The 13,617-nt window shown below is 53.7% G+C and overlaps 3 protein-coding genes across 3 annotated transcripts; 1 reads left to right on the plus strand and 2 right to left on the minus strand.

Annotated features, from left to right (window-relative positions):
- Positions 1-489: 489 nt before the first annotated feature.
- Positions 490-5,548, plus strand: AAFC00_005848 (uncharacterized protein; the record flags this gene model as incomplete). The annotated part of the gene is made up of 6 exons (XM_069345698.1): positions 490-504; positions 592-708; positions 763-3,468; positions 3,622-4,036; positions 4,088-4,872; positions 4,931-5,548. 6 exons carry the CDS (start codon positions 490-492, stop codon positions 5,546-5,548), a joined length of 4,656 nt encoding a protein of 1,551 aa, XP_069197899.1.
- Positions 5,549-6,794: 1,246 nt separating this feature from the next.
- AAFC00_005849 (uncharacterized protein) lies at positions 6,795-8,659 on the minus strand (the record flags this gene model as incomplete). Its single annotated transcript, XM_069345699.1, has 2 exons — positions 6,795-8,478; positions 8,601-8,659. 2 exons carry the CDS (start codon positions 8,657-8,659, stop codon positions 6,795-6,797), a joined length of 1,743 nt encoding a protein of 580 aa, XP_069197900.1.
- Positions 8,660-9,928: 1,269 nt separating this feature from the next.
- AAFC00_005850 (uncharacterized protein) lies at positions 9,929-11,805 on the minus strand (the record flags this gene model as incomplete). The annotated part of the gene is made up of 4 exons (XM_069345700.1): positions 9,929-10,141; positions 10,197-10,295; positions 10,350-10,499; positions 10,555-11,805. The coding sequence occupies 4 exons, from the start codon at positions 11,803-11,805 to the stop codon at positions 9,929-9,931; spliced, it is 1,713 nt and encodes a 570-aa protein (XP_069197901.1).
- Between the last annotated feature and the right edge of the window lie 1,812 nt (positions 11,806-13,617).

The raw sequence follows: 13,617 nt of genomic DNA on the forward strand, positions 1-13,617 counted from the left end.
GGTTGGATAAGCGCACAGATCTCTCTCCAGTCCTATACCCCGACTGTGGGTTGGAACTAGTCTAGTTCATGGCGCAATGTTTACAAGTAAACACCGGTTCTCCTCCACAGGTCCAACTCTGTACCTTACAACGACAACACCTTATCTGAATTCCTTTCCATAACATCCCATCGCAACGCACTCGCAGAAGCAGCAGCTGTCTCTATCGCTCTGTGCCTTGCCTCTTTCCCTCTCTCGCTCACGCGCTATTGTTCCCCTTCACTCGCTTTATCGAACAAGCAACTCCACTGTGATATCGTCTCTTGCTGCGGCGATCGTTGTTGTTGATCCACACATACACACACAGCCGTTTGTTGTACATATCATATCTTGCTCTCTCCATTCGCCACGGAAAGTGCGCTTTCCCAAACACTCGACAGATCCTCCCCAGTCCCAGTCACATTCACAGTCGCAATCGCAGTCGCTGTCGCTGCCAGAACCGCCACCAACATGGCAACCGAGGCTGTATGTTCTCCTGTTTGTTTTGTTTTTGTGACCAGATCTTGGTACACCTTCCCCGGAAGACCCACCCATTAACATCCATCTCCTCAGGTGCAGCCGCTCAACATTGTCAAGACCTCGACGCCTGGCAAGCCTATGCGCGCCTTGTCTGAGATTGGCTCGACGGAGCAACGAAGAAATTCGCCCAGTTACAACCAGACCACCAGAGTATGTCCTTCGCACCTGCCTCAATCAGTAGTAAAATGCATCTGACAAAAGCAGACAATGATCAACCGAGACTCATCACCCTTTGACTCGTCGCCCTTCCACCTCAAGTCTCCCAGACTGTTTTGGGAAGACCGCGCGACCGTCTCTCCTGCTGCCGCCGACGTGGAAAACGACCCCGAGCGCAGCTTCTCTCCAGAGGTCTCCAAGCGCCGCTCGTCGATAGAAAACCTCAAAAGGGCTTCTCGCGTCAAGAACAGCAGCATGTATGCCCGTGAGACAAAAGACAACTATGATCCCTCCAGCTCGCCCATGATCGAGCGCCCCTTGAACAACAGACCCTGGGGCGGTCATCTGCAGAACAACGTCTTCACGCGCAACGACAGTCTGCGCAAAGAGAACAGTCCAATCAAAGCCACAGTGAAGCCTCCTAACAGGAGGTCTGAAAGCACGAATGACCTTCCCACCATGACTCCTTCCAACGATTCCGCATCCTCGTGTGCTGCTGATGCTTCGACGTCACCGCGCAAGGACGCACCGCTGTCTCCCATGAGGTCGTCACTTGCTGCCAACAGCCGCTTCTCCTTCCCCACCGAAGAGCGCGCTGCCTGGTCAGACGACGACGAAGACTTCCGAGCATCCACCCCTCGTGCTCAACCACGACATGCCAAGAGTGTCACTTTCCAAAACTCTCCTCCCGAGGTGAACGAATACGAAGAACAGACCCCAGAACCTTCTTCCGTCGCCTCGGGCTCCAGAGAGGGCAGCTACGATTCTTACGATGATGACGACGACGATGACGATGAAGAAGACGACGAAGAAGAAGAAGAAGAAGAAGAAGACGGAAGCTTCAGCCATGACGACGCTGGCCATAACGAAGACAGCTTTGATGCCTCTCTCGAAGACACAGACAAGACTCCGGTCGTCTTACCCGACGACTGGAGACACGCCAGTCCCGACACCGCTCGCAAGGACCTCGTTGATGACTATGACGATGTCTTCGAGGAGCGCGGTCGAGGGAGTCCGGCGCCGACTGCTACTCCTCTCAAAGGTCAGCGACCGCCACCCTTCCGCACAGACTCGGGCGCCTCACATGCCTCTGACGGCAGCGACTTCAGACCGCTGCCTCCGATCCCTGGCTTCGCCTCTCCCAGACGTGGTCGCAACGAGTCTCCCAGAGGCCTTGCCATGGCAGCCGAGCGTGCGAGCAGCTTGCAGCGCGGTCTACCCACCCCTCCGCGCGCCGCTTCTGTGTCAAAGGACGAGATCCTGCGCATGCGCGAGGCGACCATGAACCTAGAAGACAGAATGGGTCTCATGGCACTCCAAGAGTCGCTCTCCGATGTCTACAAGACCCGCAATGGCTCCAACTCAAATCTTGCACCGCCGGCAGAGATCTCTGAGAAGGCGCCCGCGGATCGAGAACTCACAGAGCAGCACGAGACACATGAGGACAGCGACCACGACCTCGATCATGATTCTGAATCCGAATACTTGGACGACCTGCATGACTTTGACGTCGCACCGAGCATCTCGCGCGAATCCATCTTGCGCAACGTCAAGTCGAACCGCTTCCATGATTATGATGAATATGCCGATGACCATTCTGCTCTTTCGAGTCCTGGACGAGACTACGCCGAACTCGCCAACCTCGATCCCGACGTTGCAATCCCCTCCAGGGAGAACTCCACCAACTTTGGTCAAGATGTCGTCATCAAGGAGGAAGAGGACAGCTTCATGGAGCTCGATGCAATCCCAGCTCTGATGGCGGACGATGACTTTGAGGAGTCTCCTGCCAGGATGGATGACCATGAGCGACAATCGTCCGTCATTCATCATCAAGTCGAAGATGTCGAGGAGAGCGACAGCCACTACGACGATGAAGAAAGTCGCTACTCTTCGCCAATGTCAGAGGCACCTGGAGGAGATGCCTCCGAAGGTCCGGGTACACCTCGAGCATCTGCTCAGCCCATGCTTGAAGATGATGCATTCTTGACCCCGTTGGAAGGTGCAAACAAGGATGAGCATTCCGAGGAGAAGAGCCTCCCCTTGCTTGGCTTGAGCAGTTCCGATGAGTACGACTTTGGGCTCAAGGAGTACATCACTCCATCCCCACCCTCGACATCTCATGGAGAGACTGCGGAGCCGCGAATCATGACTACCGAAGCTCACGAAGAGACAAACAGTGTCGTCAACCCACCAGAACTCTTCAAGCCAATGACGAACAGCAGTCTGGAGGAACGTCCTCACACGCCCATCGAGGAGGGTGAGGATCTTGACTTCTCTGATGCTGAATCTTTCGACTCTGCAATCCGCGATTCCATCACAGAAGACATGTTGCCTATCCCAGAGCAAGACATTCCCGAACGCAGAGCCACCATCAAGACCCAAGGTAAACTCAGAGCCCGCCCGTCGGGCACACCTGCCGACCTTCAAGCTATGATTCAACAAAGGCGTCAGGTCAGTGTTGAGGTTCCGCCAATCCCCGATCAATACCGCGTTGCTTCTCTCAGCGGGTCTGAGGCGAGCGAGACCGATTACATGGACACTGAGCTTGACAACGATGAGTCACAAACCAGCGAGGCGCCTCAAGCGGAGACAGCCAGCGATGATGTCGTGAGCGAACAAGCAGATTCGTTCATGGACAAGGAAAAGCGTCGCCAGAGTCACAAGCAGCTGAAGCTCGACCTGGACCTTCCCACCGAGTCCAGCTCGGGCCTTGGTCTGATGGAGGAATTTGACCGTGTCATTGAATCCCAAAAGGTTACTACCCCCTTACTCGTCCACAGAAACCTTGCCTCTGCGACGCAGACTGCTCGTCAGGGCAACGGCCGGTATCATGGCGACTCGTTCGCGTCAATCACACAATTCAGCCCACATTCGAGAACTGGTACTAATGGTCTTGTCAAAACACAGAAAGGATATCTCACGCGTCACAACACCAAAGTCGTCATCGCAAGCAACCGCAACTTCAGCAACGAAAGCCAGATGAGCCAGCGTCCCATGTCACCGCCCCAGTCACCTGGTATGGAGTCGAAGCCCTCTACTCGTGGTACGAGGAGTGCTGGAAACAGTCCGAGAAAGTCGAGCGGCGGTGAGAAATGGTTGACTGCCGAACCTTGGAACGGTAAGACAAGACGTAAGAGTACCAGACGATCGTCCGGACGAAGATCAAACATTGGCATTGCTTCTCCTGTCGTTGCACAAGAGAAGGCATTGCGCACGGTCGACGAGCTGACGACTACGGACGAGGCGGACGAGAATACAGAAAGGGGTCGCCTCTTTGTCAAGGTGGTCGGTGTCAAGGACTTGGACCTTCCTCTGCCCCGCAGTAAGTTGTCTTCTGTTCATACTCATGATACTCGACTAATGATCACTCCAGATGATCGTCTCTACTTCCAACTCACACTGGACAATGGCCTTCACTGCGTCACAACCGCAAACCTAGAGTTGAACAAGAGCGCCCCTGTTGGCCAAGAGTTCGAACTCGTTGTACTGACTGACCTCGAATTTCAACTCACCTTGACAACGAAGCTTCCTCCAGCGCCTCGCAGACAGGAAGTAGCAAGTGCTCCTGCGGCTGCCCCCACCTCTCCGACCAAGTCTGCAAAGTCTGGCTCTGTCTTTTCTCGCCTGCTCGCCTCTCCAAAGAAGCGCGCAGAGCGTGAGAGAAAGGAAAAGGAAGAGCTTGAACTCGCGGAGCGACGCAGACGGGAGGAGATCGAGCGTAAGCGCGCTTCCGTTCCCAAGCCAACCCCATGGGACTTCATGCGTGAAGTAGTTGACGCGAAGACCGGATCATTTGCCCGCTCCTACGTGTCACTCAAGTCTCACGAAGGCCAATGCTTCGGTAGACCATTGACTGTGGATGTCCCCTGCTTTAATGAGTGGGCTCTCGAGAAGGATGCAAACGTTGTCAGCAGCGTGAGAAGCAAGCGCAACAACGGCGGTCTAGCCTACGGCAGAGCCGATGGTGCCATCAGACGCCCACCTTATGTCGTTGGTAAGCTCGAGCTACAGCTCCTCTACATTCCCAGACCGAAGTCTGCAAGCGACGAGGACATGCCGAAGAGCATGAGCAGTGCGATTCGCGAGATGAAGGCCGCAGAGCAGGTCAAGGAAGCCTTCTGGGAAGGATGTCTGAGTCAACAGGGTGGTGACTGCCCGGTAAGTTTTGGAATCATGAATTGTTTTCTCACATTTTTACTAATGAGTATCGCGTTAGTACTGGAGACGTCGCTACTTCAAGCTGCAAGGCACGAAGCTCACGGCTTACCACGAGGCCACCATGCAACCCCGTGCCACTATCAACCTTTCCAAAGCGAACAGGCTGATAGATGACAAATGCGCATTGGTCGCAGACCCCAACGGCGGCAAGCCCACGTCCAAGAATCGACGGAAATCGGCCTTTGCAGAAGATGACGAGGGCTACCAATTCGTCGAAGATGGTTTCCGCATCCGCTTCGCCAATGGCGAGACTATCGACTTTTACGCGGACAATGTCGCGCAAAAGGAGGGCTGGATGAAGGCATTGGCACAAAGCGTTGGCAAGGCGCCTGTCAGCAAGCAAGCCAAATGGACGGATGTTGTGCTCGCCAAGGAACGACTCGATGGCAAGTCGAACGGCGATGCTACGACGGACCATCGCAAGCCCAGTGGCGAGTCGCAGAACTCTGCTTCTACCGCCAGGAGCGCACCCAACAGTCCTATGCTGATGAGATCGAACTCGTCGAGACCGGGCACTGCTCCTTCGGTCCCTGCCGCAGAGGGCGATACTACCCCTCCCATGAGGCCCCGAATGGGGCATCGAGATAGGAGCCAGGTCAAGAGTATGATCTTTTGAGTGGGAGTGTTATGATATTGAAGCAGATGATAATGTTGATGTTGATGTTGATGTTGATGTCCATGCTGATGCTGCTGATGTTGAACGAGAAAGGAAGGTGATGGGTGATGGGTGATGGGTGATGACCGGGAGGAGAGCACGATGAAAACGGGAAGAAGAGCCGTGTACTGAGCTGGCTCATGTTTTGATGAGATGATCAATTTTCGTATTCCTGGATTTTTTTTGTCTCTATTAATGGCGGCGGTGGACAGGGGGTTTTTGTCCTGTTGTTTTTCCTTTGAGGCGTTCTTCTTTTCTTCTCTCTGATTTCTTTGTTTCAAAGCAGTACATACCTATCCATCCATTCCAGCTGAATGTTTTTCTATCAATATTTCTCTACTTTTTTTTTGTTTGTTGTCTATGATTGTGTATGTCTATCCGTCTGCCAGCGTCAGTGTAATGTTCGAAGAAACAAGGAAGAGAGCAGACGAATAGGAATACCGTAGCAGTAGTGATGGCAGTACTGTATTTCTGTAAGGCTCGATGATGGAAGTAGGAGTCGTCGGAAAAGGAACTTGTGTGTTCTATATAGTACATATCATTCTTTTCTCTCACCACACGGTCCTGCTGATCTAGATACCTTGATTTTCGGGTTTTGGTTCTTGGGGTGTTCTAGTCAAGTTCAAGCTGGCTATCACACGTACCGTACACGAAACAGAATGGAGAAGGTGGGGATGGGGGGGGATGGGTATGAAGAATACATGCGACGCATAAGGAAACGGTTAGACGACAGACAGACAGACAGACAGACAGACAGACAGACAGCACCTCTTGCAAGAACACGAGACATTCCTTCTCACGATGGCGTCTATGATCTCTTTTGCTTTTGTGTTTTCCTGTGTGGTTCAGTCGTTTCGAGTCGGGTATTACTGTATCAGCGCGTGCACACGGAGAAGGATAGAGATGGTTTACGGGTGGAATGGAGAGACGCGGGGCTCTGACAATCATTGTATTTCTTTTTCTTCTTTTCCCGTTTTGAGCCGCCTTGGGCATGGGTCTAGCATGGAAATCATCCATCTATTTTCCAGCTTTCTTCCTTCCTTCTTGTCTTCTTTACTTTTCCATTTCTGTCCGTCGAGATTTTCGAATGATCACGAGGCGGATGGGAAGAGACGAAAATGGAAGACAAGTGATGCATGCACATTTCTCCCAGGTCGTCGGAAACGAGCAGACTTTTTGTTTGGATATGCTTCGTCGATAAAACCATCTAGTCCTCGTCCCAGTTGGGGTTAGGACCAGGCGGCTTGGGCCCACCGGCTTGACGAGCGACGATGATCTGGTCGACTGCGAGAACGGTCCTGGCGGCCTCGGTGGCGAGCTTGATGGCCCAGGACTTGCTGACCATGAGATCGAGGATGCCGTGCTCTTGGGCGTCGAGGACGCCGGTTCCGTCGTCGTTTTCAATGTCGACTCCTGACGTGCTGACCGAGGAGGAGGCGGCGGCGGCGGCGGCGGCGTCTGCTGTGGGAGTGTTGTCTGCTGTTGTTGTTGTTGTTGTTGTTGTTGATGATGTTGATGATTTGCTGCCAGAGAGGTTGTGGGCGGTGTAAAGACGTGCGAGGACTTCGGTGGCGTCTAGACCGGCGCTCTCGGCCAACAGGCGAGGCACGACCTCGAATGCCTCTGCGTATTTGCGGATGGCGTACTGGGCGAGACCGGAAGTCTTGTCTGCAAAAGCGGAAATCCGCTCTACCAGGCCCATCTCGGCGGCTCCGGCGCCGGCGACGAGGCGTGCGTCGCGAGTGATTGCCTTGACGACGTTGACGCCGTCGTCGACTGCGCGCTCGACGTCCTCGAGGTGGTTTTGCGTGGCGCCACGCAGGACGAGAGTGGCGGTGCGGGTCTGGTCGTTCTCCTGGCGGAAGACGGTGACGCGGTCGCCACCAATCTCCAGAGTCTCGACGACGTCGATGGAGCCCATCTCGTCGGGCATGGGGGCGCCGAGGCGTGCAAGAGGGGTGGCACCCACAACACGGCAGAGACGGCGGAGTTCGAATTTGGATAGAACCTTGATGACGAGAATGCCGTAACGGTTCAGGTAGTGCATTGGGAGCTCGCCAACAGTCGAACCAGCAACGACGACACGAAGACCGGCGTCGTGGAGTTCCTTGATGATGGCCTCGATCTGGGCCTCCTCGCCCTTGGTGAAGTCGAGCATCTCCTGGGCGTTCTTGAGAAGAACGGTACCCTTTGTCTCCGTCTGGGAAGTGTCAATGGGACAGCTGAACACACCGACCTTGGCCTTGGAGGCCTTCTTGATGCTGCCGTCGGGTTCGCGGCCGAAGACCATGCCCTTGACCACCTTGCTCTGCTCCAGCGAGCCGCCCATGATCTTGACGACGCGCACGTTGTCGACGTTGAAGTTGAAGGGGTTCTTGGGCATGACAGCCAAAACAGCCTCAGCGACCAGTTCCGCGAGGACGTCCTCGTTGCCGCACTGCTTGGCGGCAATGACGGTGCGAAGAGCCTTGGACAGGGCGGGGAGGGAGCGAATGTCGTCGACCTTGTCGACCTCGAGTTCTTCTAGTGCCCTCAATGCCTCGTGCTGTGCCTTCTCGTAGCCCTTGACAATGTCGCTCGTGTTCAGTCCCATTCTGATCAGCTCCTCGGCCTTCTTCAACAACTCTCCCGCCAACACAATGACCAGATTCGTCGCGTCGCCCATCTCGGCCTCTTGTTGCTGTGATGCCATGACGAGCAGCTTGGCGGCAGGATGCACGACCTCGAGCTCGCGCAGGATGGTGGCAGCGTCGTTGGTCAGGATCATCTTCTGCAGGTGGTTGATGACAATCTTGTTGCGGCCAAAGGGGCCTAATGAGGTGGCGACTGTTTGCGAAATGGTTCGGCAGGCATCGATGTTGCGGATCACGGCGCCGTCCTCTGCATCGTAGCTGTTATACACGTAGTAGTCAGTGAGCTGCTGCTGCTGCTGCTGCTGCTGCTGCTGAGACTGAGGGTGGGCTGTTGGCCGTCACCACCACGACAACGACGATGACGGGGCGCAAGGACTCACTTTTGGTAGCCGGCCTTGAATAGGCCGCTGTTGGGCGCATTCGGTATTGACAGAGACATGGTTGATTGTGGTGTGTATGTGTGATGTGGGTGTACACTGAGTGATCCCTTGTAGCTCTCTCTCTCTATGAAACTTTTGGACACTCTTGTTTGCTTGCGGGACACACACGTCGGAGGTGCCAAGATGTCCGACCTCCCGCCACCGCCACCACCACCGCCACCACCACCGCCACCACCACCGCCGGCCGCCGCCTCCAACCTGTCGCCTCCGCTTCTTAGGATGAGGTAGTTCACATTTCACTCAAATGTAACCTCAACATCGAGTGAATATAATACAATAAAGAATGGATTCGCAATAATTATGATGCATGTCCCTCACTTTGTTGTTAAAAACCAAACACTGGAAGATGTGAATGAATGCCACGCACTTCTAAAAACATCCTTGAAGATGGAAAGCCTATGTATTATATTAGGTGCGCCAATCGGGCTTCTATGCACCACAGCTGTGTCGCCTGCTTTCGTGTATTTGGTTCGCTTCCGACTTGTCGACAACTACCAGCACATGCCTGCTCTATTCGCTCAATGCCGCACAACCCCAAACCTCTTTACATAATACTGCCCCGACACACCACCTGTCCAGGGCCAACATGGAAAAAAGAAGAAAAAAAGAAAAAAAGAAAAGAAGAAAAGAAAAGAAGAACGTGTTCTCCACCGAGGCAAATGTTTCAATGTTGTGCCTGCAAGTGTATGAGAAACAGCGAAATAAAAGACTCAAGGAAAAAAAGGGGGAATCCGGGGGGGTATGATATCAATGCGTCTCCTCACATCTCCACTTCCACCGTCCGCTGTCTGTCGATGCTCGCGACCTTCACCTCTATCCCACCCCAAGTTGCATACTAACACAGGAAACAAAAACAAACAAAAAAAAGCTGAAAATCGTCTCTGCTGTTCAAACTCTCTTCCTCCCTTGCTCGCTCTCTTCCACCCACCTTGCGTGTCGCTGGTGGAAAATAAGTCTCGTCTCTGTGTGCCCATCATCGAGCCTCGCCGTGTCCTACCCGAGGACCGAATGACGTATGGCTCCCTTTTGTACAACGAGTTCAGTCAAGGAAATAAAATGTTGCGGAATGCTGGAAATGCAATGTCGACGACGAGCCCGCTTTTTTTCAATCATGCTGTCGTGCATGCCACTTGCTGAGAACGCCGCTCATGCTGATGCCGCACACTGCACCCGCTCAGGCGGGCCTCGGCCCGTGGCTGAAGAAGTGAAGTTTTATGTTGTGTTGGGCGGCCCCAACCTGTCGTTTCATCGCTCGCCTGCTCGATCCATTATAATGCCACGTCCAGCACCAAGCTGACGTCGCTGACCGCCGGTCCCGCCAGATCCTCGAGTACGGGTATCAGATCCAAAAGTTCGTTGTCGTGAGCGTCTGAGAACCAACTACTGATTGGAACTGCATGTTGTGGGTGAAAGATATATGACGTCGGCGAGTTGTCGATGATGATTGTTTCCTTGAGATCACGTCCCACTTGCGAAAGATCCTGTTGGCTTTTGTCAGCGCTGCGTGTGCTACCAGTTGACAGCGTCGCTGCTTACCTTTACGTAATTGCCTTGGTGATTGTAACAACTCTCGCGGAAAAGTCTGTGGTGCACGACGCCGTGTATGTCGAGTTGATCTAGCAAGGGGTCGCCGTACTGCAATTCTGTCAGAAACACAATCCGACTGACAATGTAGAATAGACGGCTTACCTTGGACACTGACGCCGTGAACACAACCACCTCATACAGCTCACCGACCCTCTTCATGAACTGATCCACTCCTGGTCTTTTGATGACGTAGACGTTGTGGTATTGGCCTTCGATTTCTACCGGTATCGTGAAGTCTGCTTGGTGTAGGACCTAGGTTTGATCAGCTTGAGTTGTGAGGAGTCTTCACATAGATGAGCCTTCTTACCTTGAAACTACTGTGAACCAGTGTCTCGTCGAGATCGAGCACAAGACACTTGCGGCCCTTCAGCCATGGCTGAACAGGAGGCAGTAACCACTTCTGAGGCTCCGGACTAGGGGGTGAAGCGGCATACGGACTGGCAGGGGCAGCCTCGTGCGCGACCTGAGCCTGACGCTCCTCTAGGGGAGGTGGAGGCGGTAGGTCAATCTGTTTGTGAGTTTCGTTGTGGGAGATTGCGGTGTGCGTTTCGTCCTCGGAAGTGCCAGAGACGTCGTTTGCCGAAAGCGGCAATGATGGGCCATTGTCGGTCATCTCGATGTCCTTATCCCTGGCCTCCTGCTCCGGAGTCCGGTCCGAGATCAACTCGTCTTCTTCACCTTGGGGGATAATAGGTGTGGGAGCCTGCACAACCACGGCAGGATTGCCCAGATGTGACGTTCCCTCGGCTGCGCCAACAGAAGTGTCGACTCGGGGCGCTTCACCTGTCGACAGTTCGGCGGCGTTGCCTCGGCTGCTGGATGTACGTGGGGGTATCACAGCCGTGGTAGGTAGTGCTGCGGACGAGTCGTCTCCTCCAAGGGCTGCGGCAGAATACTGGCTTTCGTCCCTGCGAGGAGTCTCAATCACCGGCAATTTCTCATTTTCGCCCTCGACCATGGCGCCGGAACCATTAGCTGGGTACGCAGGACTGGTGGTCTTTTCATCAATCAGAGACGCCGTGTTTCCATCGTTGTTGTTTCCGAGAGGTGTAGACGAGGACTGCTTGGCCGCAGCGGATGCTTGTTGCACGGGTTGCGAAGCCTGTTGAGGAGCCGATTGGCGCGGCGCTTCTGTGAGTTCCTGTCCTGGCTCGCCGTTCTCGTCGGGTGATCCACAGCACAGGAAGGACAAGAACTTTGACTTTTTCTTTGCCCGTGGTTGCGCAGTCTGCGTGTTTGTTGTCGACATTGGACGGGCCGACTTTTCGATTATCTGGGAAGCAGCGTTGTGTGAGCGCTTGCTGCTGGTCCCGCTACCTCTTCTGCGGAGGCTTCGCTTCGAAACGCGGTGACTGATGGAATGCGACGGGTCGTTGGCAGTGACACCACTCAAGCCAGTGCCTGATGATACGGTCGGCCTGGTAGAGGGCGCTTTGAGCGAACCGTGATGTGTGGAATTAGCTGTGCCAGTAGTGCTGTTTGCTAGCGTATGCGCGATGTCGGTGTCTTGTGAGTTTGGAATGGTAGTTGCAGGAAGCTCGGTAGGAGCCGATGACATTTCTGTGGGAGTGGCAAGTCAGTGGTCTGAAGGTTGGAAGTCAAGCGTCCGGGGGCGACAGGCAGCCAGGCAGCCACCGAGCGTCGGCCACTTGATGCTCAAGTGCACGTGAATTATCATACCTTTGTGGAATATTAAATGCGCGAGCTATTCGACGTCCCCAGTACCACAAAGACAACAGGGTGATGTGGCGATGGGTGGTTCAGGACGACATGAAGTCGGCGGTTAGATTAAGTGTTAGATGTACGGTTGATGAATCCAGCAGCTGAACCTGATGCGATTCTATGCGAGAGTTGGAAGAACGAGCGACGTGTAGGTGGGAAAAGGGCAAGAAAGGTGTGATCCGAGGTCGTCGGTTGGCGAAGAGATGAGATGTGGGCGGCTTCCCAATCAGAGTGCGAGAGAGAAGATGGATGATGGACTGCCACGTGAGCTGCCGGGGCCGTCTTTCTGAGTTGCTGCTGCTGTTGCTTGCTTACTTTCTCCTTAAGGCAAGCACCAGATACTGGAGATGGGGTGCGCGAACGGGCTATGCCGTCGAAAGCGCGCGGGAGATTGAAATGGGGTATATTGGAGAGATAAATTAAGAAAGGGCTGCCCAGCAAGACAAAGAGAGAGAAGAGAGCATATACAGGGCGAAGCTGGAAGGTCGCGCAAGGTGCGATGTCGTGAATGATCGAGGAGGAGAGACCACGACCGCCCAGCCACTTGCTCGACCGTTCAACCTGCCCAAGTCTATCCTAGCCCAACCAATCAGTGCGACCAGCGTCTCAAGAACATGTCCCGAGCTTTCGGCCGCTAATTGTCCTAATGATTAAGCTAGCCCTCTTCGGGAAACGTAATTACTCTGCCGTGTCGCTTCCGAGCCACTCTGAGGCCTGGCTCGTTGCTATTTTACTTTACCTTACCACACAAGGCGCGCTCAACGCACTCGATCCATTTTGCTTGTTTACTCTTAAGTAGACTTGGGTTGAGTCCATTCAATCAACATGGAAGTCATGCCTTAGAGACGACAGTGTCAGTAAACGCATCAGCCGACTTGACAAGATGAGCTACATCACCCTGCATAACGTGTGTCCAATCGTGCAAGTCAGATGCTGTAGGGTAAAGTAGCTAAGCTGGCTAATTAGCAACGTACTGTCACCACAAGATATATACGGGTACCCGTACTGCCTACGGAGCCTCATCGGGGGTCGGCCCGAGGCACAACATGAGTTCACCATACATCTTCCATGCATGTGCTGTTACACAACGCGATAATCAACAAGAATTACCTTTTCCCTGTTGCCGCGCATCCCTGAGCTATACGAAGCTGTATTCTGGGTACTGGCAATCTGCTGGACCTGATGAGTCCTCTGATCTCCTACACAGAGAATGGCGGCGTGCTGCCTCGTACAAGAGATTACTCCAACGGGCTTTTCCCATACCCTATTGTTTACCTCTGACTGTTGACAAAACAAGCCACATCTGCTTTTAATTGCATCATATGTTCGCGTTGGTCATGCTTTGACGCACCCAGCAACGAAGCTCTCTGAATAGCGTTCACGAAGTTTATGCGAAGCTCTCGACATTTTTCGACTGCTAATATATGCTCAGCAAGATCGTTTGTCGTTCGCGGTGCCTTCGCCATTTGTTTTCTCCTCGGGGATCTGACATGTGTCAGTGGTCGCGGTCCCGGGTGATTAGTTTAGAATCGCCATCGTCCAAATCGAGTTGCAACTGTTGCACTCGCGAGATGCTGTTTCTGCCAACATACGCTGAATCTGTTCTTCTTCCATGGATGCTCGATGCCTTTTACAGGCCCACTATCTA

Source organism: Neodothiora populina (genome assembly GCF_041146345.1).
Source record: "Neodothiora populina strain CPC 39397 chromosome Unknown canker_contig_6, whole genome shotgun sequence".
NCBI classification, from domain to species: Eukaryota; Fungi; Ascomycota; class Dothideomycetes; order Dothideales; family Dothioraceae; genus Neodothiora; species Neodothiora populina.